The sequence below is a fragment of the Pan troglodytes genome, chromosome 1 (assembly GCF_028858775.2).
Source record: "Pan troglodytes isolate AG18354 chromosome 1, NHGRI_mPanTro3-v2.0_pri, whole genome shotgun sequence".
Taxonomy (NCBI): domain Eukaryota; kingdom Metazoa; phylum Chordata; class Mammalia; order Primates; family Hominidae; genus Pan; species Pan troglodytes.
The window spans coordinates 146,126,879-146,152,936 of record NC_072398.2 but is presented as its reverse complement, the minus strand read 5'-3'; the positions used below and the strand labels follow the sequence as shown (position 1 = coordinate 146,152,936).

The 26,058-nt window shown below is 41.9% G+C and overlaps 1 protein-coding gene across 8 annotated transcripts in view; it reads right to left on the bottom strand.

Annotated features, from left to right (window-relative positions):
• Positions 1-775: 775 nt before the first annotated feature.
• Positions 776-26,058, bottom strand: part of MCOLN2 (mucolipin TRP cation channel 2) — a 75,005-nt gene continuing 49,722 nt past the window's right edge. For 3 of the 8 annotated variants that reach the window (XR_673120.4, XR_010153418.1, XR_010153419.1), the window contains 9 exons: positions 22,221-22,320; positions 16,082-16,194; positions 14,756-14,905; positions 13,183-13,284; positions 12,957-13,079; positions 6,566-6,772; positions 4,762-4,883; positions 3,364-3,633; positions 776-1,925 (listed from right to left, as the gene is read on the bottom strand). Coding sequence is in view for 4 of the 8 variants with exons in the window: in XM_513523.8 (XP_513523.3) it covers positions 1,889-1,925; positions 4,762-4,883; positions 6,566-6,772; positions 12,957-13,079; positions 13,183-13,284; positions 14,756-14,905; positions 16,082-16,194; positions 22,221-22,320 (954 nt within the window). In the remaining 4 variants the exon portion in view is untranslated. The remainder of the gene's footprint in view (positions 1,926-3,363; positions 3,634-4,761; positions 4,884-6,565; positions 6,773-12,956; positions 13,080-13,182; positions 13,285-14,755; positions 14,906-16,081; positions 16,195-22,220; positions 22,321-26,058) is intronic. The other 5 variants (XM_513523.8, XM_063800081.1, XM_063800079.1 and 2 more) reach the window with 3 other exon arrangements.

Below are 26,058 nucleotides of genomic sequence, written 5' to 3'. Positions count from 1 at the left end.
ATGACACTGCACTCTAGCCTGGCAACAAGGCAAGACTCTGTCTAAAAAAAAAAAAAAAAAGAAAGAAAGAAAAAGAAAAAAAATAGCAGTTCTTTTCAGAGACAAAACTAAGTATATGACAATATACTCAGAAGTTAACAAGTGGTCCAATTACGTATCTGATTCTTGGGTCAGGCAAATGACCCCAGAACTACCAGTTTAATGGTGTCTTAGTTTAAAAATCAAACATAACTCTTCACATATTTTGTAAAAAAGAAAGTTTAAAATAATTTTAGCAAAGTATTCTGTGTGTAGACATGAGTCATCTACTCTCTTATATACTTCAATGGTATTAACTGCATGATTTTCCCTGCCTATAGTTGGTGCAGGCATATGAAGACGAAGTCAGAGCAAGGAGGGGGAAGGTGACATGAGAAGGAAAACTGGGTAGGGGATTGTGGGGAGGGCGACTGACGCCAAGGAGAAAGAGGAAGAGCCCTGGAAGGAGGGTCCTGCTTAATTCAAATTCTCCTCTTCACCAATAACTTTAAGATAGTTGGCCACTGAGATAGCTCAGGTATGAAATAAGTCTATGCATGAAGTGATCTTCATCTCTCAAGCTATCATCATAAATATTTATTGAATAACTTCTATATCTTAGCCCCTATATGTCCTTCACTGCTTTTAAGAAATTGGGAAATCCCTTTTGGAGACCAAGTGGTTAAGAGAGATGTGATCTGAATGTTTCACTAGGTAGTTGTTTAGAGACAATGCATAAAATAGTAAGAGTGCCATATGGAATGATAAAAATAAATTTATTTAGAGAAAATATATCATATTTCTTTGCTAGACAAAGGTAAATACCCAACCCAGCGGAGTTCAATTGTTAAAATGAGCGACCACTGCTACAGGTCACTTCCACATGTCATGTGTGTACAACTGACCATTAGCATAAGTGACGAGGCAGCCAAATGATTCCATTTCTTATTCATCCCACTGGCTATGCCAACAGTTGCTTCATATCATGCTGAAGAAAACCCACAGGAAAACAGGCCAAGAAATGTCCACTGCATGAGCATGAGGTCTTTTTGTTGATTTAAGGGTGATCTTTTTTTTTTTTTTTTTTTGAGACAGGATCTCACTCTGTCACCCAGGCTGGAGTGTAGTGGCACGATCACGGCTCATGGCAGCCTCCACCTCCAGAGCTCAGGTGATCCTCCCACTTCAGCTTCCCAAGTAGCTGGGACTACAGATGCCTGCCATCACGCCCGACTAATTTTTGTACTTTTTGTAGAGATGGGTTTTTGCCATGTTGCCCAGGCTGGTCTCAAGCTCCTGAGCTCAGTCTGCCTGCCTAGGCCTCCCAAAGTGCTGGGATTACAGGTGTGAGCCACTGTGCCAGGCCAAGGGTGATCTTTAAATAGCTTAATAGTTCGCCAGCTTGGAATCTCTAGATTGGTATTGCAACCAGCTTCATTTCTGTACAGACCATGAATTAACAAATGTCTTCAAACCCAAGAATCACCTTTAAAACAAATCCTTATTTGACAATAAACACACATATTTAATTATATGGCTTTAAAGACTATTATTTTGCACACTCTGAAATGATCTTTTTCAATTCTGAGATCATGTCATAAATTAACAGACTAATAGAGAATTTTATTATCGCTGTTATATTGCACTAATGCCCAGTAGTAGCCCATGGTCTATTCTTTATCATTCAAGTTTATAAAAAGTAAAGTTGGAACTTCAGTCATGGTCAGCTGGCTAACTGTGAGTCCTCTTTCCCACTCCACAATTAAATAAGAGAGTCATTTTGGAACTGCTTGTCCAAGTCATTTGGGGATCCTCTGCTCAGCCGCTGGATAAAGATGCCTGAACTTTAATCATCTTTAGCAGAAGAACTTTAGCTAATAGGTATCAAGTGATCATCACTTCTTTTCCTGTAACAGAAAGGGAAAGAAGAAAAGAGAAAAGATACAATACTTTAACATCTTTGAGGAGCAATAGGAATACTCTGTATTCTAGGCCCGTAGATTATAGACATGTTGAGTGAAACATAGAAGAGGAAGAAAAATTAAGACAGGCAAGGTATTCTGATTATTTACCAACATTCAGAATAAATAAGTAAATAAATAAAGAAGGGCAATGTACGCTGTTTGAGGTTTGAGCAGATGCTTTTGGGAACACTGTGAGGAGTCACCTGTCTCTTAAGAACCTCCATGCCCCCAGGGAGGGGAACATCACACACCGGGAAATGTTGGGGGGTAGGGGGAAAGGGGAGGGAGAGCATTAGGACAAATACTTAATGCATGCAGAGCTGACAACCTAGATGATGGGTTGATAGGTGCAGCAAACCACCATGGCGCATGTATACCTATGTAACCTGCACGTTCAGCACATGTATCCCAGAATTTAAAGTAAAATTTAAAAAAAAGAAAAACATATATTACATTTATGTTTTACTCAATAATTATATTGGTTTGTTTCTGGGAAAAAAAAAAAGAATCTCTGTGTCCCTTCACTAACAAGGCCTTATAAATTACTAGAACAGCCAATTTTCCTCCTTCACTGCAATAGAGGAAGGTAAAGGTTAACTCTGCATCTGTTCAACCAAGCATCTCTCTCCAAAGAACCACATCACTTTAGAACTGGAAGAGGTTTCAGAGGTCATCTGGTCCATCTAAGAGGTTTAGGAGAGGTCACAGGACACACTTGGTTAATGGCAGTGTCCAAAATGAAAACCCAGGTGTTCTGATGCTCAGGCTAGAGGCTCTGTCAAAAACTCAAAGGAGAATCAAATGTGTACTGGTTGTTGGACTGCTTTGTTGAAGAGTGACCACAGCCATGCTCTGCAGGAAGCAGCACTGGGATAGCAGGTGTCATCTGTCATGGTCACCAGACAGGGGGCACAAAAACCAATCTTTGCAGAGCTGAATCTTTATGTTCATCTTTAGCCTCCATTCACAGCCTTCCTCAGCCTTTTAGTCCATTCTTCTGTCCCTAGCTTTTATTTTATTTTTTAAGAGTCGGGGTCTCACTACATTGCCCACGCTGATCTCACAATCCTGGGCTCAAGCAATCCTTCTGCCCTGGCCTCCCAAAGTGCTGGGATTACAGGCATGAGCCACCATAACCAGCCCCATTCCTAGCTTTTAAACACATTAAGCTATACTTAATTTTAGATGGAGTCAAAGCCATCACTTGTTCTCAAGGCCCCATTACAATCCATTTCCTTCCATCATGGCCTAGGCCCTTCATTCACTCTGCAGGGTCCATGCAAGCCCCCTGGGATCTAGGCTTTGGTCTGATGATTCCACTGAAATTGCTATAGCTGACTTCACTCGGGACCATCGTTTGGCCAAACATAGTTACAGCTACCTGTCTTTGTTTTTTGATATCCTCTTTTTCAAAACTTTCATCATCCTAGTTCTTCAGTTGATCTCCTTGGTGGGCTCTCTTGTTCCCTCGAATTCTTTCACTCTTCATGAGGGGCAGACCCTCCGTCTCACCATGCATCTTCTCAACAACCCTCAGCACACTTTAGGGCAAATGGTCTGCTGCTGTTGCTCCTTGCTGTCACCACTCAGACCCAATCTTACCCAAACGTCTTGGGGTCCACGCCTTAAATCTTTCACTCGTTCCATAGGGCTGCATGACAAAACATTTAACAACCTCCCAGGACTTTGTGTGGCACAAACCAAGGTCCAAACACCAAAGACCTATCGTTTACTTTTTAGAATTCATGACTACATTTTTCAATGAAGTTTATCCCCCTTATAGTAAAAAAGAGATTTTGAGAGACTTTCCTTATACAAGGTACCTCTTAGGAGGCAGCTGCCTATTAAGAAAATTAATTTCCTTTATCCCAGCTTTCACAGCAACAATTTAATGCTCTGAGAAAAAAAGGTGTGATTCTGAAAACAACTCTTCTCAGATCTCATTTTCTATTTACCAGACATTCTCTGGATCTGCTCAGTCATATCATTGTAAGTCCCAAGATGCTGTATGAATTGATTAACAGAAAAATGCATCCTGTGGTTTTAAATAGCAATTAGGTTCTCATAGCTTCCTTCAGGAATTTGGGTTACAGAGTCCTTCCAAAAAGAAAAAACATATGTAGGGTATACTTTTAGTTACAAACTGGCACCCCTGACTTCAGATGAAAGCAAACATAGGCACATTAAAAAAAAATTGTCTTCACCTGACCCCATTCTAGTCCACAAATCACTATTGTAATATGCTTTGTCCACTGAGGTCTAGACCATTTCTCTACATGTCCTGATGAACAACAGGCAAAGCACAGCTAGGCAAGGAAGAGCTACTGGTGTGCACTGATAAGCAAGCACTTGGACAGCCTCTTCGCAAGGAAGTTTCCTGCTCTCATCAAGAAAGATTGCTTGTACCACATACTGTGAAAAGGGAAAACACCTCTGACATTCCCAGAGTTTCACCTCTAAAAATAAGAGCTTTGACCTCTTACTTGGGCCACTTAAGAGTTCAGCCTCTTGACTTTAAGGACATAATTTATGCCTTCTCTTAAGAGTCTTATAGTATTTCTAAGAGATTCCAATCACGTCGTGTAGCTTTCTACATAACCCTGTTTTAGAAGAAATAATTCATTTCTAAAGCCAATTTCAGTGGGAGGAAAGAAAAGAAAGGTGAATTATTTCCCACGATAAGCTGGTCTCTGAATGTAATGGTAATCTTGGAGGGGCTCTTTCTTAAGACAACAGAACAGCCCATCTCAGGAGCATGGAGAATAAACATGATACTGACCTCCTCCGACAGCAGATGCAGGACAGGAAGGCTGAGGACTCTTTCTGATACTCTTCTTTGCTACTGCATTCCTTCAGGAATTCCTGCAAATCCGTTTCAGGAAACCCATTCTGTTGGAATTTCTTTAGAAAGTACACAATGTTGTTACCTTATTTATAAGGCATGAGAAATTGCTCTTTTGTCAACAAACCAAGCCCACCTTTGCTAAAATAAAACTCTCCCACATTGCTAGCTCAGATCCAAGAACTGATATTTACAATGATGAATCAATCTGTCAGTCCCAGAACACCAAGGCAGGGCCACTGTGGGAACAGAGAACAATCCAAAGAAAAACTTCAGAAAGAAAGCAGAGAAGAGCCAGGGAGAGGTTTGTTAAAAAAAAAAAGGTAATGAAGGAAATAATCAAAAGTCAAATGTCTAGTCTGGGTACGATGGCTCATGCCTGTAATCCCAGCACTTTGGGAGGCCAAGAAGGGAGGATCGCTTGAGCCCAGGAGTTTGAGACTGGCCTGGGCAAGATAGTGAGACCCCATCTCTACAAAAAATACAAAAATTTTCTGGCCATGGTGGTGTGCACCTGTAGTCCCAGCTACTCTGGAGGCTGAGGCAGGAGGATCGACTGAGCCCTGGAGTTGGAGGCTATAATGAGATAGGATTATACCACTGTCCTCCAGCCTGGGAAACAGAGCAAGACCCTCTCTCTTTAAAAAAAAAAAAAAAAAAAAAGTCTAAACTTTTAATGCTAACAGCAAGACTAGATGAGACCTCCCACTCCACACACACATTGGCAATGTAGACTCTGCTTGGAAAGTAATCATTATTTCCTCTACTTTTATGGAAGTTGGTCGCTTAGTGGAACAGAAGAGAGATTTTTTTCCAAGCAGACACAAAGACTCCCTCCCCTCATGCTTAATGAGACAACCTACTTCAACACTGAGGCTTGGCCCCCACCACGCAGAGACACTGCCACATCAAAGACATGAATCTCTGTGGCAGGAGTGTGCACCTCTTCCTTCTCCATGCAAGCCCTGATGCGAGAGGCAACTACCATTCCCACCTGAACACTTACTTATCTCCCCACACACTCAAAAGGTAGTGGACTGGGTTTCTTCTGCATTATTCTGAGAAAGTGGTTAGGCAGAAAACAGTCCTGACAAAGGCACTGGCATGGCACCCCTGGTTTTTCAGTCACTGACCCTGAAGCAGGGTTTTCTAAGCATGACCATCTGCTGTGAATAAGGTACCAGCACCCAAGGAAGTGAAATTCCTTCAAGCCACAAATCAGTTAAATGGCCTAGTCTGAAATGATACAGAACCCATCAGGTAGCTTAAGAAAGCAGGAAGCTAAACATCACAAAAGCCTTAGTTTTCATAATTTAAAGGAAGCCTGCACCATGCCAGTAGCTGTATTATCCAATGTGAGTTGTAGCAATATCTGAGAGTTGTCAGGGTGCCGGTCACCTCTCATCCCTGAAACTTATGACTCAATCCTAAGTTCCAGGCAGCCACACTGGCAGGTATACCTGTCAGGGCTAAGACCAGCAGCCTGACTACCTGACTTACCCCATTCAACCCATCGTTACCCCATTTCCCTTTTCTTTCCCACCACCCCTCCAAACCAATCCACCCTGCTGTGGGTAACAGGGACAATGCCCTAAAATTCATCTCCAGCGTCTAAAAAGTTTGTCCACAAAACCTCAAAATCTGAACTGTAATATTTTAAGTTTTTAAAATGTGGTATTTTCCTATAATCTATATAGAATTTGCAGTGATTTTTTGGCAGCAAATTTTGATAATTACTTACCTTAATGGTGTCATAAGAATCTGTAATAAGTGCAATAAAAAGACTGAGAATCATATATATAAAAAGGCTGATGAAGGAATATAAATACAGACGACTGAACAGCCACACCAAGATGCTCTTCTGCTGGATTTGGGCAAAGGTTGCAAACATGTCATCACCGTTGACCAGAGAAAACAGACACTCAGCAACTGTGTTCAGATTTTCAAACTGTAGGGGGAAATAAAAATTAGTTTCTGAAATAGAGTATTCTAAAAAGCAGAGGATATCTAGTTAGCTTGTTTTGTTAACATTGTTTTTGTCATTGTAGTAGTGGTAACTTACTTATTTTAAGATGCTAGAACACCATAAGAAGTAGGAAAACATTATTCAAAAACCCCCTCTGGGCCAGGCACAGTGGCTCATCCCTACAATTCCAGCACTTTGGGAGGCCAAGGTTGGAGGATCACTTGAGCCCAGGAGTTTGAGACCAGCCTGGGAAAGATTACAAGACCCTATCTCTACAAAAAGTACAAAAATTATCTGGGCATGGTGATATGCCTGTAGTCCCAGCTATTCAGGAGGCTGGGGTGGGAGAATCTCTTGCATCCAGGAGGTTCAGGGTACAGTGAGCCAAGCTTCTGCCACTGCACTGCAGCCTGGGGGACACAGCGAGACCCTGTCTCTTTAAAACACACACACACACCACACACACCCCTCCATACTCTCAAAGTTAATCTCTTAACAATTCCCACAGTTTTTCCCTATGTACTTTTTATATATCTAAAACCAGGATCTAACAAGTTTAGATCCTGGTTTTTCTCCTAATTAACATAAGCATCTTCTTATGTTTTCTACACTTAGAGAGCATTTGTAGGTTTTGTTTGTTTGTTTGAGACAGAGTCTTACTCTGCCACCCAGGCTGGAGTGCAGTGCAATCCCAGCTCACTGCAACCTCTGCCTCCAGTGTTCAAGCGATTCTCATGTGTCAGCCTCCCAAATAGATGGGATTACAGGTGCCTGCCACCAAGCCCGGCTAATTTTTGTATTTTTTTGTAGAGATGGGGTTTCACCATGTTGGCCAGGCTGGTCTCGAACTCCTGGCCTCAGGTGATCCGCCCACCTCAGCCTCCCAAAGTGCTTGGATTACAGGCATGAGCCACTGTGCTCAGCTGGCATTTGTTGTATAACAGACCATTCCTTGAAAATGCCAACAAAACAAAACTTTCCACCACCCTAACCAGAAAAATGAACTTTTTTTCTAAATTGCCCTATTTCTGTCAGTGATTCCAATCTCCTACCAAAGAAACATTTACTCTGAAATAATTAAGTCCTTAAAACTCTGTGTTGAATTGATTACTCTTCCCCGCTTTCAGTCTTCTAAGGCCTGTCTGTTCCTATCACATGTTTCTCCAATCCACCCTTACTACTCTACTGTGATGTCAACACAAATTTCTGAATTATTAAAGAAACTTCCAAGGAAGTCTCTTTTACTCCAATCTCTTTACCCTCCCCAGTCAAAGCTGCAGTAAAACCTGTACTTTAAGAAGAAGGCTTTCAGGTCATTTCTCCATTGTGAGATTATACAAAGTTTGGATGCAAAATAAAAATCTAAACCAAGAAGGTTGTGATAAGTTCCTCCTTCATGCAGCCTCATCACATCTCCTCCTTGACAGTATTAATATGCTGTGCTTATCTTCTCCTCCAACACCAGGCCCATCCCTACATTTTTCCCTCATGGAATTTATTCTCCTCACCTGCTCTATTCTTCTTTCTCTTCTCTGTGTCCAATTAAGCCAATGTTCAAGGGTTATTTCAGAGTGTACTTCAAGACCAAGTGCCCTGGTAGCTCTAGTCCTTTCTCTGCACTCCGTATCGGTAAGAATCACAGAATGAACTATGGTCTTCTAATTGTTTTTATACACACTTCCCTGTACTCCGACTAGATACAAACACCGTGCCTTACACTACCAGCCACGTGGCTGGACCAGGCAAGGTAAAGTTGGTGGCCAAGGGAGAAGGTCTACAAACGCACCCCAAACAAGGATCCCACCCATGGCTTTGCTGCATCAGCAAAAACTCTGATGAACTAAAGTCCTTCTCCAAAAAGACCTAGAGGAAATATCCAAATGAACAGATCACTTAACAATATGTAGATTATTTAACAGTAAAACAGGCGATTGCCAGAGTAAATATTTTCCATACCCTACACAAGCCTTAAAACATTGAAGTTAAAGCTGAAAACATTGACATTAAAGTTGGTTTCTATGGATGTCAACTACAACTCTGACAGCACCATTAATAATTCATATTTCTTAGTTTCTTTTGGAATCCAGTCAACTCCTTTCTCTAGTTTCAAGAACCCCTAACTCCAAGCACAATTGTCTGTGCTTCAGGTTTCAACTGCAAATAGCTAGTTTGTCAGTACATGTCACATTCATTTTTTAATTTTCTGTTTAGTTACTTACCAGGCTACACACAATATCTGTCTCAACATTAACATTATTCATAACCATTTTACCTCCCCCTCCTCTTGTGAACATGAGAATTATTTTAACACACCAAAGAGTTAAAACAGAGACCCAGTCAATTTTAGGTGTTTGGTAACACCTTGCCACTTTGTACAAGAAGTGGCTGTGAACCAGAGTCTATTTCAGTGGCCAAATTCCATAGTAGAAGTGAGCTTAAAAATACTCAAGGTCCTAATGTGCTTCCAGTCTAGAAGGACCACATTTGTAAGGCATTCCTTTGGATCTTGAGTGATCATAAGCCCCTGGAAAGCAGGTACTACTCTCTCTCTGCTTCTTGTTTGTTCAAAACAAACTTTTTGGGCACCTACCATGGTCTATGTGCTGTGTCCACACTGGGAATGTAAAGAGGAACAAACTATAGTTCCTTCCCTCCAAGAACTTGGTCTACAAGAACCTAGCAATGTTGGGTGCACAGTAGACATTTAATACGTATTAAATGGGTATTTCCATAAAGAGTCCCCATAGGTTCTCTGGGCCCACAGTGAGAACTCAACCATTCATTTCACAAATGATAAGTTTGTAGTTGGGCCAAAAACCTTTCATTTCAATGAAACCATAACCTGCAATGGCTTATGTCAGAGAACAACATAAATATTTGCTTTAAGAGCTGGTGCCAAGAATCTCATGCAAACTTTAGACAAAATGTTTTAGCTGAGAGGTACTTGGCTAAAACCAGAGGGCTTGGAAGGAGGAAAATGTAATGCAGAGTCTGCTGAACTTTGACCCATGGCATCAGTGAAGTCCAACAACTTTTCAAGTCTTGGTCTTCTCATTTGTAAAATGGGGACAACGCAAGGCTATGATTTATTCCTCACAGGAAAAAAAGTCCTCTGGAAATGTAAAAGCCACATTAGAGTAATGTTTAATAATTCAAGATGAGGTCTGGAAGAACATCAACAGTCTCTCACCCTCTGTGCCCAAGCATTTTGAAAGGGCACTGTGCCAAAGTCCATTAGTGCTGGGAGTACACATCAGCAGGAAGCCTTTTGCATCTTGACTCCCTTTCCATTGAGCCCCTGAAATCAGATGCCTAACAGGAAGACAGGAAGCTGAAGTGTTATGGGACCCCAGCTATCAGTCAAACGGTTTTCCTAATGTCTCCTTTTTAGTTGTTTTGTTTTAAAGAAAGAATTAGCTTTCACAATCAAGGTTGCTGTGATTCTAAAAATCCTACAAAAATGCCCACTTGGAATGCCTAGCTTTTCAAGGCTTCGGGTAATCTGAAAGTCCTCTGATTCAGATACTGGCAGAACCTGAACATGCTGACAGCTTGGATTAATTTGGGGAAAGGATGCAAGGGGCAATAAAATATTCTAACTTCAGATTCAAAGAGGCAGCAATATGGTGAAGAAAAGCACAAAATTCCAAAACCAGACTGATGTTCTCTCCCCCAACTGAGTTGTACATTCAGTGAATTAACTCAGCTGTGTATTTCCCCAATATATCAGCCTGGTGAGAGATGCCATAAACAGACCTGCAGGCAACCCTACAGACATCCCTTATCCCTCCCCTCCTCCAGGGGTATAAAGGAAAGCTAACATTAAGTGAAAGACATAAGTCTAGAGCTGCAATGTCCATAGTGGTAGTCACCAGGAATGTGTGAATAGCCAGCATCCAATAGCTAGCTAGTCCAAATTGAGACGTGCTATGTGGATAAAATATCCACCAGATCAAAAAGACTAGTATGGAGGAATGTAAAATATTTCAATATTTTATACTGAATACATGCTGAAATAATATTTTGGGTATATTAGGCTTAAAATATATAATTAAAAATAATTTCATCTGTTTTTTTATTTCTTAATGTAGCTACTAGAAAATTTTACAGTATAGGCAAGGCTCTCAATTGTAGCCCAAACTGTATTTTTCTTGGACAGTGCTGGCTCAGAGCATCCCAGTTTCACCTGGATCCTTTGAAAGGACAAATTGAACATATGGAAATGCAGTCAGGCTCACAAAACAAATAACCTCATTTTCCATGAGGTGACCTTGACACCATTGAAAGAATGAAGCCGATTACATGGCTGTCCTCTCACAGTTGATCTCCAAGTACAAGACTGTTTCTTGTCAGGCTAAATGCTCTCTTGCAATGATCTGTTTTAGATAATACCAAGAAAAGCCCTACAGGGTATGGGTCAAAGCACAGGTACTGGAGTCAGGCCGACCTGGGTTTGAATCCCATCTCTGCCACTTTCTAGCTGGGTAATCTCAGGAATATTATTTAATATATTAAGGTGCCTATTCTCTGTAACAGGACAATCAGATTTCTTCACAGAGAAGGGGAGGGAAGGGTTAACACAGCAAGGGAGATGAAGAATCTTGGGCACCACGCCTAACAGACAGCACTTGAGAATGGTAGCCATCTAGTAAAATTCTAGCAATCTTATCTGAGCACCTTCCAGAATAATGATGAGGTAGGGGAGACGGGGATGGGGTGCAAAGGAGATGGGACCACTTGTCCACAGACCTTGGGGTCAGTGAATTAAAGCCGAATCCTCAGGAACGGTATTTATTCCACACAGTGCAACACTGCCCTCTAGTGACAAAGAGGTGGAAAAGCTTTCAGAGCATGAGGCAAGCAAGGAAGAAAAATACATTTTTCCAGGCTCTAAGACAGTAAGTTCTCCAAATCAGAGAGATCATATCAAAGAATAATTTTTTTCTCATGAGTCACCTTTAAAGCAGTGACATGGAGTATGAAGAGCAGTATTATCAAGATTTACTACCAACCCAGAGGTTGTCACTTTGTTAATTATGTAATATCTCAAATAGGAAAAACAGTAATTCTCTCTAGACATATTAAATGTGACACCTAAAAAGCAGAAAGTCTGAGTGTGCCAGGTTACTCGACATTATTCTGGTAGGACAGCACGGAGGTTTAAGATTCATGTATAACAGTTTGTAAACCAGATTTGATCACAGATTTGGTTAATGCAACTAACAAGGTCAAAACTTAAGGCTGAACTGGTATACAAACTTGGAAGGAATACTTACCATTTTTAACCTCTTTTCTCCTTGCAGAGCACCTAAGTGAGGCTAACAGTACCCTGGGTTGTTGTGGGGAGTAAATAAGAAAGAACACCGAAATGCCCAGCAGAGTGTCTAACACACAAGCAGTAAGTGTTAGCTGCTGCTATTTTTGTTGTTTCTGTTGTTCCAACTGCCACAGGCCCAAATGGAGGAAAAGCCATAAGATAAAATAACTCCTTTTACTTTTTTGGCTTAAAACCAAGGCTTACCTAGTTTCATTTCCTGATGCATCTACCAATCAAATGTATCATTTTATAACAAGAACATCTTAGCACAACTTTGATGTCCCTGAGATTATAATGCTAACTGAAGTTTGGTAATAGTTTAGAATTCAGATACTGATCTTTAATAAGGCAGAAAGATGATGCTGTAATCAAAACCGTCTGCAGAGACAAGACGTGTCACCATTTCTATCATAAACCTACTATGGTCATTTTAGGCAGTCTCTGCCCATCTTCATTCTTCTCAATTAACTTGGATGAAAAACATAATACTTTAAAGTGGAAATTTTTAATAATAATTTTCCTCACTTAATTTTCATTTTTTAATATAGTGATCTCATGTCCAAACATTTCCCATTTGATGATCACTGGGTAACCATGTGACCCCTTAAGCCAGTCCCAGACAACTATAATACATGCTTTCTAGTATTGTACAGTTCTTGTTTCAATATCCTGTAGTCACTTCTATATCCTGAAAAGGAAAAAAAGAAAAAGAAAACTGATACAAAGATATGTGATTACTGATGTCAAGGGTACATGCTAGAGAAGACCAGGAAGCAAGTAAGTGCTAGAAACCCACGTTCAAGGGTCCCACGTGCCCCATGTGCAGAAGGAAGAATGTGAGCTACACACCTTGTCATGGTATGGTCCTAAGACAATCCAGCCACAGAATGTGTAACCCAGATAAATCATACCAGCACAAGCACAAAACCGAAGAACTTTTGGCAGTGAGGCCTGCATTGTTAAAATCAGCACCTGAAAAAAAGAACAGAATGAGTGAAATGAAAAAGTAGCTATTAGAACCCAAAGAATAAATGAGTCTCAACTGCAGTGGCACTACCCAGTGCCGCATCCTTACATTATATGCCTGGAAATAACCCAGGTATCTGATGACTCCAACCCAAACCAAGAGCGTAGAGGTTCCAAGAAAAATGCTGCAGAGATCATAGTTTGTGAGATTCTAAGGAATGAAAAAAAAGAAAGGAGAAATGAGTAAAATATTTGACTCCACTTAGCTTATTAACCTTACATTAAACCAATTAATAAAAAAAGAACTATCTGCCTCCCTATAGGTGATAGAGTTTTTTTTTTTGAAGAAAAAAAAGAAGAAAAACAGATATAATTCCAAATATTTGTGTTTCTCATTTTCTTTTAGTATTTCAATTGGTTGAACGAAATTTTTTTCCAAATAATACTCTGAAATAGAAATTGTATTTAGGTTGAACTAAATTTTTTTCCAAATAATACTCTCAAATAGAAATTGCATTTATCACTGACCTAGGCATTCGAGGATATAAGTTAATGGTGTTTGTTAAGTACCAAACAATACAATTCAGCTGCTTTTGAAAGAAAACTCCAGCATGATTTCCTAACATAGCTGCAGCTCTGAGGAAATTCTAGGGCTAGTTGAAAAGACAAACACACAAACATGATTCTCATATAATACGCTAAATGCAGTGAAAGACACAATGCCTAGCTCATCACAGAGGGACACCACAGACACGACCCCAGAGCAAAGACAGGCCTGCAGGACAGGCTGGGAGGAAGCACCACAGGTAAGTGGACAAAAGCTGAACAAAGGCACAATGCTGACAAGACGTCCTAGAGGGGCAGGGTCAGAGCAGGGGCAGGAGCAAGAGGCAGAGCTGGATGATGATGACCCCAGGGGCCATGCTGCTGAGGGAGGCCGCTTCATCCCAAAGTAGGCCCCAAGAGGTAGAAAGGATGGTAACAGCTGGATAGACACTTCCAGAAAAGTCCCTCTGACAGCTGTGTGAATGGATCTCAGGGGTATGAAGTAGAAGATGGGAAAGCTGGTGAGGAGGCTGCTGTCACAGTTGGCCAGAAAGGAAGAAGCCTGAAGAAAGCCAGAGGGAGCCGGGATGGGAGAGAATTAGGCATGTCAGGGTTAGGAGGTGTGGCTGGAGGGACCTCTGACCAACAGCAGAGAATGGACGGGAGAATAGTGCGGTGAAGGAGGAGTTGAGGCTTAGTTAGGAGATCAAATCAACTAAGTTATACAAAGGGTCAGGCTTTAGCGGGCAGTCTGACATTCCTGCCCTCACCCCATCCGCCGGAGCACCCAATGGTCACAGATCCTCCCCACAAGCTCTTGACATGCAGGTTCAGGGAAGGGACTGGTTTATGGATAAGCTGCTCCTTTGGCAACTTAAAAAGAAAAATGAGGCCCAAATAACCAATCTTTTCAAGCTTAGTCACTATTCTGGAGCTGTTGCCAAGTTTCGTTCCATGGAACATCGGCTTCCTTTCCCTTCACGAGGAACCAAGCCAGGGGAGGCCTCACTTGTGCTGGTGTGAGAAAAGGGAAGACACGAGAATCAAAGTGGTCTCCAAAGGATGGTACGTCTTAAGATGCCTGTGGCCATCCAGGAGAAGATGAAGAACAGAGACTTTAAATGGGCTTCCCTCACCTTTGCTTTGATTTCCATTTTTAATATGGAGCCAATGATTGTCATTAGGTCGCTGATAATCACCAGGACATACCAGCCGTTGATGAACTCCCACTGGTCGGTGTCACACACAGGCCGCTTGTACTTCTCCAGGAAGAAATTTAGAAATCTCTATGGCAAACATTTAAAGAAGCGTTTCTTACAAACCACACTGCCCTCTGGAAGGAGAAGGCAAGTGCAAAACAGTGCTCTCACCTGTAAAAGGACATGGCATTGCCTTTCCAACTTGCCAGATCCACCTCGAAAGTGGAGGTTACGGCACACACTTTCCCCTATAATCTGAGTAAGCATTCAATTGTCTGTGAAGTTACCTCAAATATGAAATACGTACGCGGTAACTCCAGCAGGTTCTTGTCATAGCTAACACACAGTACATTCCAAATACTTTTCATATTACCAACACATCCATTCCGATGACAACCCAATGAAGCAGGTACGAGCAGGTCTATCACCCAGAGAAGGGAACTGAGGCACCGAGAGGCTAAGCCAGGATCCGTGTCCAGGCAGGCCGGCTCCAGAGTGCGTGCTCCAAATATGAGCCCCCTCACCTTGGCAGGGAAAGGACCTTAACTTTGCATTCAGAATATCAAGGGGATTGGGGAGCATGTAAGAGAGGTGGTTATTTACAAAGGACATTGACAAAGGTCAGGATTAGGCAAAATCAAATGCAGACTACGTCCCTGCTCCACAAATGGTACTCTGTGGACTTCCAATTTCCCCTGACCCCAGTGTGCATTTGCACACACGCCACAGCCAGAATAAGATATGTGGGGAGCGGAAGTATATATTCATAAGAGCCCTGAGGGTAAAAAGGCAAAATGAAACTCAGGGGAGAATTTTAAAACTATTTTAAAAACAGAATAAAGTATTTTATGCTTCATTATAATCCATTTACCATGCCTCCCTGTCAAAATGAACTCTGATTTGAAGACAAAAGATGAAACCCACACATGCTATTACTCTGTTCTTCAGATCACTCCTGAATTGAAGAGGGATTTGTTATTCTGGAAGCATTCAAAAGCCTGAGAGTTCACCACTGTGCATCTGTACATATCAGCTCAGTTTTAAGCAGGATAATTATCTGATCCCACCTGACATACTCTGAGCATTTACTCACTTCCTACACCTCGGGCTGATGAATGCCTCATAGGGGGCAACTACTCAAAGGAATCTGATTTAGTCAAAGGTCTCCAAAAAAGGCAGGTGCACAATATCGGTGGTCCACTGCTTGGGCAAACTGAGGGCGCAGGCCAAGAGGGCAGGAAGAGAATGCGAACACACTCTTACCTTCCGTAACCTTAGAGCAAGAACAATGGATCTTGTACACAGAATAAGAGATGCCAAGCAAATCACAATGACAAATGCATCAAACACCAGGACATACTGAGCATTTTTCTGAGCTGAGGAATAAAACAGAAATCAAATGTTAAACACACCTTACCGGAGAATAATTTCCAAACAAAATGGCAGTGTGAAAAGAAGTTCAAACAATAAATGTTTTGTCTATTGTTAAAACAAAATGGTAAATATCAGAAACAAATCACACCGCATTCATTCAGAAGTACATATGTAAGGCAAAACATTCCCTGATATAAAGCTATACATTTAAAAACATGTGAGCTGGGCCAGGCACGGTGGCTCACGCCTGTAATCCCAGCACTTTGGGAGGCTGAGGCGGGCGGATCACGAGGTCAGGAGATCAAGACCATCCTGGCTAACACGGCGAAACCCCGTCTGTACTAAAAATACAAAAAAATTAGCCAGGCGTGGTGGCGGGCACCTGTAGTCCCAGCTACTTGGGAGGCTGAGGCAGAAGAATGGCGTGAAGCCGGGAGGCAGAGTTTGCAGTGAGCCGAGATCGTGCCACTGCGCTCCAGCCTGGGCAACAGAGTGAGATTCTGTCTCAAAACAAAAAACAAAAACAAAAGCAAAAACTATGTGAGCTGCTAATAAATTCACTCAAATTTATATATAAATATTTACTGTAGAATAGAATTCAACAGAAAGTGATCCATTTGGGCTCCATTCAAAAAAAGGCAAAACTGCTGACCTACTCTGAGTTCTTTCACTTTTATGTGAACTTTTATGCAGAGACATCAAGTTCACCATTAATAAGAGAACAAACAAATTAAAACACCACCACTCAGAATCCCCACTTCTGCTTCTCAACCTCACTGTGCACTTTCCCAGGACATAGTGCCAATCTTATAAGCCTTCTCTGTACGTAGAGAAAATTACTTCTTGGAACAGAAGCAAGGAGGGGAGTGGTAATCAGATTTTTGGTTTGGAGCACACAGCAGCAAGAAGAATGTATGGGAAGGAGATGAATCTAACCTTAGTTTCTCTCAGACTTCACGGTAGTGTCTCCGATCCCAGCTCGGCTCTCTTCTGCCTGACCCCCACCTTCTTCACCCTACAGCCACACTGGTCTTCCTTCTTTCCTGCTCTCACCTCAGGGACTTTGCACATGCTGATCCGTCTGCCTGGAACAGCACTTCTCCCACACGCATGGCTCAGCTTATTTATTTTCAGCCTCAAGTTCCAAATGAAAAATCTCCCATCTCAGAAAAGAATTCCTTAAATTCTCATCTCTATTAGCCCTCTCCTATATACTTTCATGGTTCTTGGTTACTACACACACCCAGAGCTCCTTTACTTTCCTCTGCACAACAGACGCTGACCTTTCATTACATCTGCAAAGGCAGCACAGCATGGAGCACAGAGACAGTGTAGAATGGGAAAGAACATGGTCTCTGGAGCCCGACAGCCTGGCTCTGAATCTCAGCTCTGTACTCAGAAGCTGTAGAGCCTTGAGGAAGTTGCTTAACCCCTGTGCCTCAGTTTCCTCCTCTGAAAAGTGGGTAGAATTAAAAAATACCTACATCATAGGGCTATTGTGAAAATTACGCAAGTTCATATACAAAGAGCCCATGAAACAGCCCCAGGAAAATAACAATAGCAAACACTTACAGTGGTTACTATTTTATCATTCAGTGTCCATCTTCCCCATCAAGTGACAGGCTCTCTGAAGCAGGGCCCATAGGTAGTTGCTACGGTTTGAGTTACTTGTCTCCTCCAAAACTCATTTGAAATTTAATCCCCAATGTGACAGTATTGAGAGGGAGGGCCTTTAAAAGGTGATTGGGTCATGAGGTCTCTGCCCTCATAAATGGATTAATCCACTCATAGATTTATGGGTTATCAAGGGAATGGCTCTAGTGGCTTTTTAAGAAGAGCAAGAGAGACTTGAGCTAGTATGCTCACCCCCCTTACCATGTGATGCCCTGCACTGCCTTGGGACTCCACAGAGACTCCCAACCAGCAAGAAGGTCCTCACCAGAAGTGGTGCTCCGACTTTGGACTTCTCAGTTTCCAGAACTGAAAGAATGCATTTCTTTTCTTTATAAATTAGCTAGTTTCAGGCATTCTGTTACAAGTAACAGAAAACGGACTAAGACAGTAGTGTTGAATACAGCACCTGTGCTTAGTATAATGCTTCAGTATACTTTCAAATTAATGAAGAGAATCAAGCAGAACATAAGACCACTGAATAATCTAAGTTAGAACTTATGTTGGTCTGAGCTAAGTTGCGGCAGAGTGAAAGAGGGCACAGAATCGTAAGAGATGGAGAGAGTCATGGCCTGGTCTCTAACTGGACTTGGGGAATAAGGAAGAAGGACAACCAAGAATGATTCCTGGTTCCCTGTCTTGGGCAAACTGAGTTTACTCTGGATATTCATGACAAGAGAAGACTATTCAGTGGCAGTTAAAGCCATGGGAGTGACGGCCCCTCAGAGAGACCACTGGGAAGGACAGCATCGGGGATGGGGAGCAATGTTTGAGAATTAGAAAAGGAGATGAGCTCAGGAATGGGATGGAGCAGAAAGGCCAGAGGAGAAGCAAACAGAACCAGGGACAGGCGACCCTCAGAGAACAGACTGCGGTCAGAGTCTTCCACAGCAACACCTCTGCAGAGACAGCATTGAAGAGAAATGCCAGAGTGTCTATGGACTTAGTAATGCAAAGATGTGGGTGACACTGGCGTGAGTGTCTGAGGGCAAAGCAGCTCCTACAATGGGTGGCGAGCAGAGACAGCCAGCTGGTAAATGCAACTCTCTGAGCAAATGATTTCATCTTACTAAGCTTCAGATGTCCCACCTACAAAATGGGGAGGGCAAGCGTACTGGTTCCTGAGGCTGCCATGAGAATCAGGTGGAAGAGTCTGTGTGAAGTGCTTGTTAGAGTAGTGTCCAGTGCCTAGCACTTACATTTACCCTTAGCCATTTACACTCAAGAAAGTTATCTTGAGGTATCATCTAATGGGTAGGTAAGAAAACAACTTAGCTCTATCATAATGCAAGATTTTTTTTCCCCTTGAATCCATGGAATGGGGCAGAGGAAACAGAGGCAGCTCTTGGGAAGATAAGACTGAAAATCTTATGAAATGCAAGGACAGCATCTAGTACCTTCCTTTCTGACATACAACTAGAACACAAATCTCTAAGACAGTTTGCGTTGGACCTTGTTTACAGATGGGAAAACAAGCAGGCTTAGAAACAGAAACCAGTCCTCCTAACAGAATCCAGTATAGGATTCTGTTTTTCTTTGAATGACTGAGAAGACTAGTTCTATGGTATGCTAAAAATATGTATTTTATGAACATCTTGGCCAGGCGCGGTGGCTCACACCTGTAATCCCAGCACTTTGGGAGGCCGAGGCGGGCAGATCATGAGGTCAGGAGTTCAAGACCAGCCTGGCCAATATGATGAAACTCTGTCTCTACTAAAAATACAAAAAATAGTCTGGCATGGTGGTGTGTGCTTGTAGTCCCAGCTACTTGAGAGGCTAAGGCAGAAGAATTGCTTGAACCCAGGAGGTGGAGGTTGCAGTGAGCCGAGATCGTGCCACTGCACTCCAGCCTGGGAGACAGAGCGAGACTCTGTCTCAAAAAGAAAGAAAGAAAGAAAAAGAAAACATCTATATCACCCATCACTGGGGAATCCCGCCAAGAAGGAGTCCCCCTAATTCCTCCCCAAGCCCCTCATCTCCAAATTCCTATATTTATGAAACCAAGTTAAATGAAGACATGGCACATTTAGAGAGGGGACTTCGGAGTCACAAAAGGCAGCATGAGGTTTGTATGTGAAAATGGACATTCACCTGCATTTGCTTCAATATGAGTAATGACAAAGGAGAGAGGAGCCTGGGGGTAAGCGTGTGGGCGTGAATGAGCCTCTGAACTGTTAGAAATAGTGTAAGTGTCCCACCAGATGTCGCCCTTATCCTTGTCCACTTCCCCCAAAGCCAAGGCAATCTCAATCCACCAGACAGCTTCATATAGGGGAAAAAGTCCATTTCCTAAGATGGTTTCCAAACATAAGTTTTTTAAGGCTTTCACATCACATCATCTTATTTTAAATTCACATTCTCCTAGTGATAGAACCTGGTTTCTTAAGACACAGCTCTAGGAGAATATGTAAATCTTAAAGAGCTTTTACCCAGTGGTCTAGGAGGCTTGTGTTTCTCCTCATTGGCCACAGGAGGGGGCTAGAGATACTCTCTTCTGAGCAGAAGCAAGGAAAACCCCTAACGTTGCAAGGAGCGCAGCAGGCGGAAGGAAAAACTCACTGTTCTGGAAATGCATTTGACTGACTAGCTTGGAAATTTCCATCATTTTGATCTTTATAATGATATTCCAAATCACATATTTGACAAAGGTTAGTTTCTTTTCACAGAAAATTGGCAACCTATACTTGGACTTAGATCTCTGCGTATCTGTAAGAGTGGTGTATGCTGGGGAATAGTAACCACTTTTTAACAGAAACTGAAACTATAATCGGAGGCTTAAGTCAGTGAAATTATTGAAACCAAAACTTCAATCGTCAGGACATATTATACATCTGAAAAGCAGCAGGCCACAAATCAAATATACTTTAAAACAAATATAAAACAGGAGCCACAGGTATTTTACATTTTATTTCATTCTGATAACCTGGTCAAAAGGAAAGTCATTTAAAAAAATTTGCAAAATAAAAAACACTGAGCATCCATCACTAACATCATCCCAATTCTTTACTGAGCAAACAGAACAGGTTCCATAGGTAGCCCATGATATTTTATTTTAATTTAATTTTTTAATTTATTTTACTTATTTTTGAGACAAAGTCTCACTCTGTTGCCCAGGCTGGAGTGCAGTGGCATGATCTCGGTTCACTGCAGCCTCTGCCTCTCAGGTTCAAGCAATTCTCCTGCCTCAGCCTCCCAAGTAGCTGGGATTACAGGTGCATGTGCCACCATGCCCGGCTAATTTTTGTGTTTTTAGTAGAGACGTGGTTTTGTCACGTTGACCAGGCTGATCTTGAACTCCTGACATCAAGTGATCCACCCGCGTAGGCCTCCCAAAGTGCTGGGATTACAGGTGTGAGCCACCGTGCTCAGCAGTAGCCCATTTTAAACATGTGGATTAAGAGATGTTTTTTGAGCAATGACTGAGTAAATGACTCAGCATTTGCAGCAGTTGCTGTCTGGGCTCTGAAGGCCCTGATCCTTCCCCACTGTCCAAGGCTCAGGTCAAAGCATACCTTCTCCAAGAATCATTTCTTTTCCTACTCTGGCCCACTCAAACTTATTACCTTTGCTTTTTTTCTCCTCATACTTTTTGTATGTATACCCTTATTTCTCTCCATAACACATCACAGATTTTATAAGCATGTCAGTCTCTCTCACTAAGGCATTTTCTTCCTTATCCCATAATGCCTAGCAATTAATATGTGCCAACTCTTGTGTTCAGTGCTTTGCTTTATATACTAATTCATTTAATATTCAATATCCTGGAAGGTAAGTTTAGGCTGAGTATGCCCTATCCAGAATGATTTGGGACCAAAAGTATTTCAGATTTCTTTTGATTTTGGAATACTTGCATTATACTTACAGGTTGAGCGTCCGAAATCCAAAAATTCAGAATCCAAAATGCTCCAATAAGCATTTCCTTTGAGCTTCAGTCATGTCAGTGCTCAAATGTTTCAAATTTTAGAGCATTTTGATTTCAGATTTTTCCGATTTGGGATGTTCAACCTATACTATTACTCTCATTTTACATAGAAAGATACTGAGACAGACAGGTTAAGTAACTTGTACAAGATCACAGGCACAGTAAACAGAACTGGGACCGAAACCCAGGCAATCTGGCTCCAGAGCTAAGCTCCTAACCACTGAGTCATGCTACCTCTTCTAAGAGGCGTATAATAAACATTTGCTGAATTAAACAAAAATACAAGGCTTTGGGATATTCTTTACAGGATCTAATGCTCAAGAGGCGGTTTTCTTCCTATTACCATGCAAACAAACCATTTAAATACCCCAAGCCACAAAATAAAGTGTTAAAAATCATCTATAATTCCCATGGGCAAGTATATAGCATACTTACTAGATCCAAGTATGTTCAAGTCTTTACATTCTTCAATTTTGGCATCACTGTCAAAATAGATTTTGATTTTGCCACTGTGAGCTTTATTGTCAAAGATAATCTGGAGACACAAATGTATAGCGAGATTACAACACAGAAGAAAGTATAACATGTTAGATCAAATCTGCTTAAAAAAAAAATCACTGGCATCCAGTGTACTGATCCAAAGAGATTTACACAGGCCAGCAAAATGGCTGACTAGAATTACTAGACACTCATTTCCTGCACCCCCCACCACACATACACACACACACAAGGGACCAAAATAATGAATAAACAACTATATTTTGACTGAAATCACTAAAGAAGTATACTGGAGAGCACCAGGGTAGCAGGAAAATCCTGTGGAGCATGAAAGCCCAGGACAGCAACATAGGAAGGGGAGCAAGGCACCCTGCCTCTGCCACACTGTCTCCCCAGCCAGGATCAGCTTAGAGCCAGGGGGATCTCTTTGGATAGGAAAACGTTAGACTAGAGACTCCAGTGGTCCTCATTACGGCCACAGAATGCCAGCAGTCATTGCTACAGGAGAGCCCTCCAGTCCTCACAGGCTTTGAATCCAGTTTGGAGAGGTGCCGGGAGTTCATACAGCCACGCTGCCCCAGAGTGGAAGCACACATTGCGCACTCTTCACCTCTGTGACCTAAGCTGCTATGGCATGACACCATTTAGAGACCAGATGCTAACAGAGTGTGTTCTGCCCTGGGGGCCAGTACTCATTGTCTCTCTCCATCCCTGAAGTCCTGCCATTATTCTACCATGTTCACAAAGGTGCCTGCAACACCATGACACTGGCTGCCTAGAGCCTAGACCTGATGGAACATCTGAGACCCTGACATCTGAATCCATGCAGCACCCCTTCCTGCTCCTGCCCCTGGGAACAGGCAGAACTGCACAGCAGGAAGCTGCCAAACAGCTGGCTGGTGTGCTGTGCTTGTGCACACTTGGGCCACACAGTTGGCTGTCTTTCCACACCCACACAGGCCTGACAGCCAGTTCAGCAGTAACCTCGCATCTCTAAAGAGCCTGCCTCACAGCCTACTGGCCCCACCACAACCATGCACACCTGGCCTGACAACCAGCTGGGCAGCAATTGCCCCTACCCAGTTGAAGAGCCTGCCACACAGCCTGCTGCTTATCATGTATGCACATGTCCAGCCCGACAACAAGTCTGGCATCCCTGCCTCCAGCAAAACTGTGTCATTGCTGTTAAAAACTCCCTCAGCTTAGGCCACTGAGCCAATCACAGACATCACTGACAAGGAGTACAACTGAACAAACTGCATGGACACCATACTACTGAGTCTGCCCAGAACCAAAGCCACTATACCCAACCAACACCCTAGGGCCCATCTACAGGAAAAAGTCTATCCCTGTGAAAGCTATTCCATAAAATTGGAAAAAGCAACTATTTCACTAGATGCATAGATAACAATGTAGGGACACAAGAAACATGAAAAAGCAAGAAAACATGGCACCCAAAAGAACATAATAATTCTCAAGTAGCAGGCCCCAAAGAAAAGGATATTCATTAAATGCCTGAAAAATTCAAAATAATGATCTTAAGAAAGCTCAGTGAGATATAAAAGAATACAAACAATTCAATGAAACCAGGAACATAATTTATGATTTGATTGAGAAATTCAACAGAGAGACATAGCATAAAAAAGAACCAAACAAAAATCTTGGAGCTGAATTATTCAATGAGTGAAATTAAAAAATTACAATTGAGAGCTTCAACAACAGACTACATCAAGCAAAGAAAAATGAATTTCTGGCCGGGTGCAGTGGCCTGCCTGTAATCCCAGCACTTTGGAAGGCCAAGGCAGGTGGATCATTTTAGGTCAGGAGGTCGAGACCAGCCTGGCCAACATGGTGAAACCCCATCTCTAATAGAAAATACAAAACTAGCTGGGTGCGGTGGCAGGTGCCTGTAATCCCAGCTACTGGGGAGGCTGAGGCATGAGAATCACTTGAATCTAGGAGGCGGAGGCTGCATTGAGCTGAGATCACACCACTGCACTCCAGCCTAGGCAACAGATTGAGACTCTGCCTCGATAAAAAAAAAATAAAATAAAATGAAAAGAATTTCTGAACTTGAAGACAGGTCTTTTCAAATAACCCAGTTGAAATCTTCTCAAGTCTTGGGAGAGATATGGACATCCAGATCTAGGAAGCTCAAAGATCCCCAATTAGATTCACCCCTAAAAGATTCTCTCCAAGGCCCATTATAATCAATCTGTCAAAAGTCAAAGACAGAGACAATTCTAAAAGCTGCAAATAGGCTGGGTGCGGTGGCTCACGCCTGTAATCCCAACACTTTTGGGGGCTAAGGCAGACAGATCACGAGGTCAGGAGATCGAGACCATCCTAGCTAACACGGTGAAACCCCGTCTCTACTAAAAATACAAAAAAAAATTAGCCGGGCGTGGTGGCGGGTGCCTGTAGTCCCAGCTACTCAGGAGACTGAGGCAGGAGAATGGCATGAACCTGGGAGGCAGAGCTTGCAGTGAGCGGAGATTGTGCCACTGAATGCACTCCAGCCTGGGCAACAGAGCGAGACTCCATCTCAAAAAATAAAAATAAAAAAATACTGCAAGAGAAAAACATCAAGTCACACATAACAGAATCTCCATTAGACTATCAGAACATTTCTCAGCAGAAACCAGGCAGGCCAGGAGAGAATGAGATGATATATTCAAAGGGTTTAAAGAAAAAAAAAACAACAAAACTGTCAGTCAAGAATACTATATCCGGCAAAGCCATCCTTCAGAAATGAAGAAGAAATAAAGACCTCCCCAGACAAGCAAAAGCTGAGGGAATTTCCACCACTAGACCAGCCTTTCAAGAAATGCTTGAGGGAGCACTAAAACTGGAAATGAACAATAATTATCATGAAAACATGTGAAAGCATAAAACTCAACAGTAGAGGTAAGTTTATAATCAAATTCAGAATACCCCAGTATTGGAATGGTGCTATATAAATCTCTTAGTCCTCTAGTATGAAGGTTTTAAGTCAAAATTGTAAAAAACAAACACAAGTACAATTAGAGGCTAAGGAACTCACAATAAAGACATAAATTAAGGCAACAAAGAGAATTATGCCAATGAAAATGTTCACATCACAAGATTTCTTCACAACTTTCTGTTATTAATGAAACAAATATGATTGAAAGGGCTAATATGTGAAGTTTTACTAAATACAGGATATCAGATATCTGGTTCAGAGAAATTCTAGAGAAAAACAGACAACCAGTCCTAAGAATAAAAACCAAAATTAACTAACCTTTGAAAGAACACAAATGATCTCATTTATTATTCTGAATTGAATTTAAAAGCATTTCCTTCAATTTAGTTCTTTGGGTATGAAATTCTAGTTTTTGTTAGGCTAGAAATTATTTTTCTATTTGTTTCAAGAGCTACATATAATGCTTTCAGAAAGAACAAAGATTGCTCCAAGACTGCAGGCTGAACTTAAGATGTCCAAATGCCCTCAATCTTCTACCTTATGAAATTTAAATCAATCATTTAAATCATTTACAGTTTATAAGTGATATATGCCAAGTACTTATTAGGGTGAACACATTAAGAAAACCAAAAAGTTCACTGGCAGAGCTTGGAGAGCCGGATATGTAGGTGATCAAATCCACATGCACCTGCCTGTCTCTGAACACAAGCCAAGTTTGCCCAAGATCACACACTCAAACCAAAGGTTTGAGAATTAAACCATACCATCCTCATTTCTATACCTGTAAGTTATGATTAAACCTCCATTAGCACTGGCACTCAAGATCTCTGT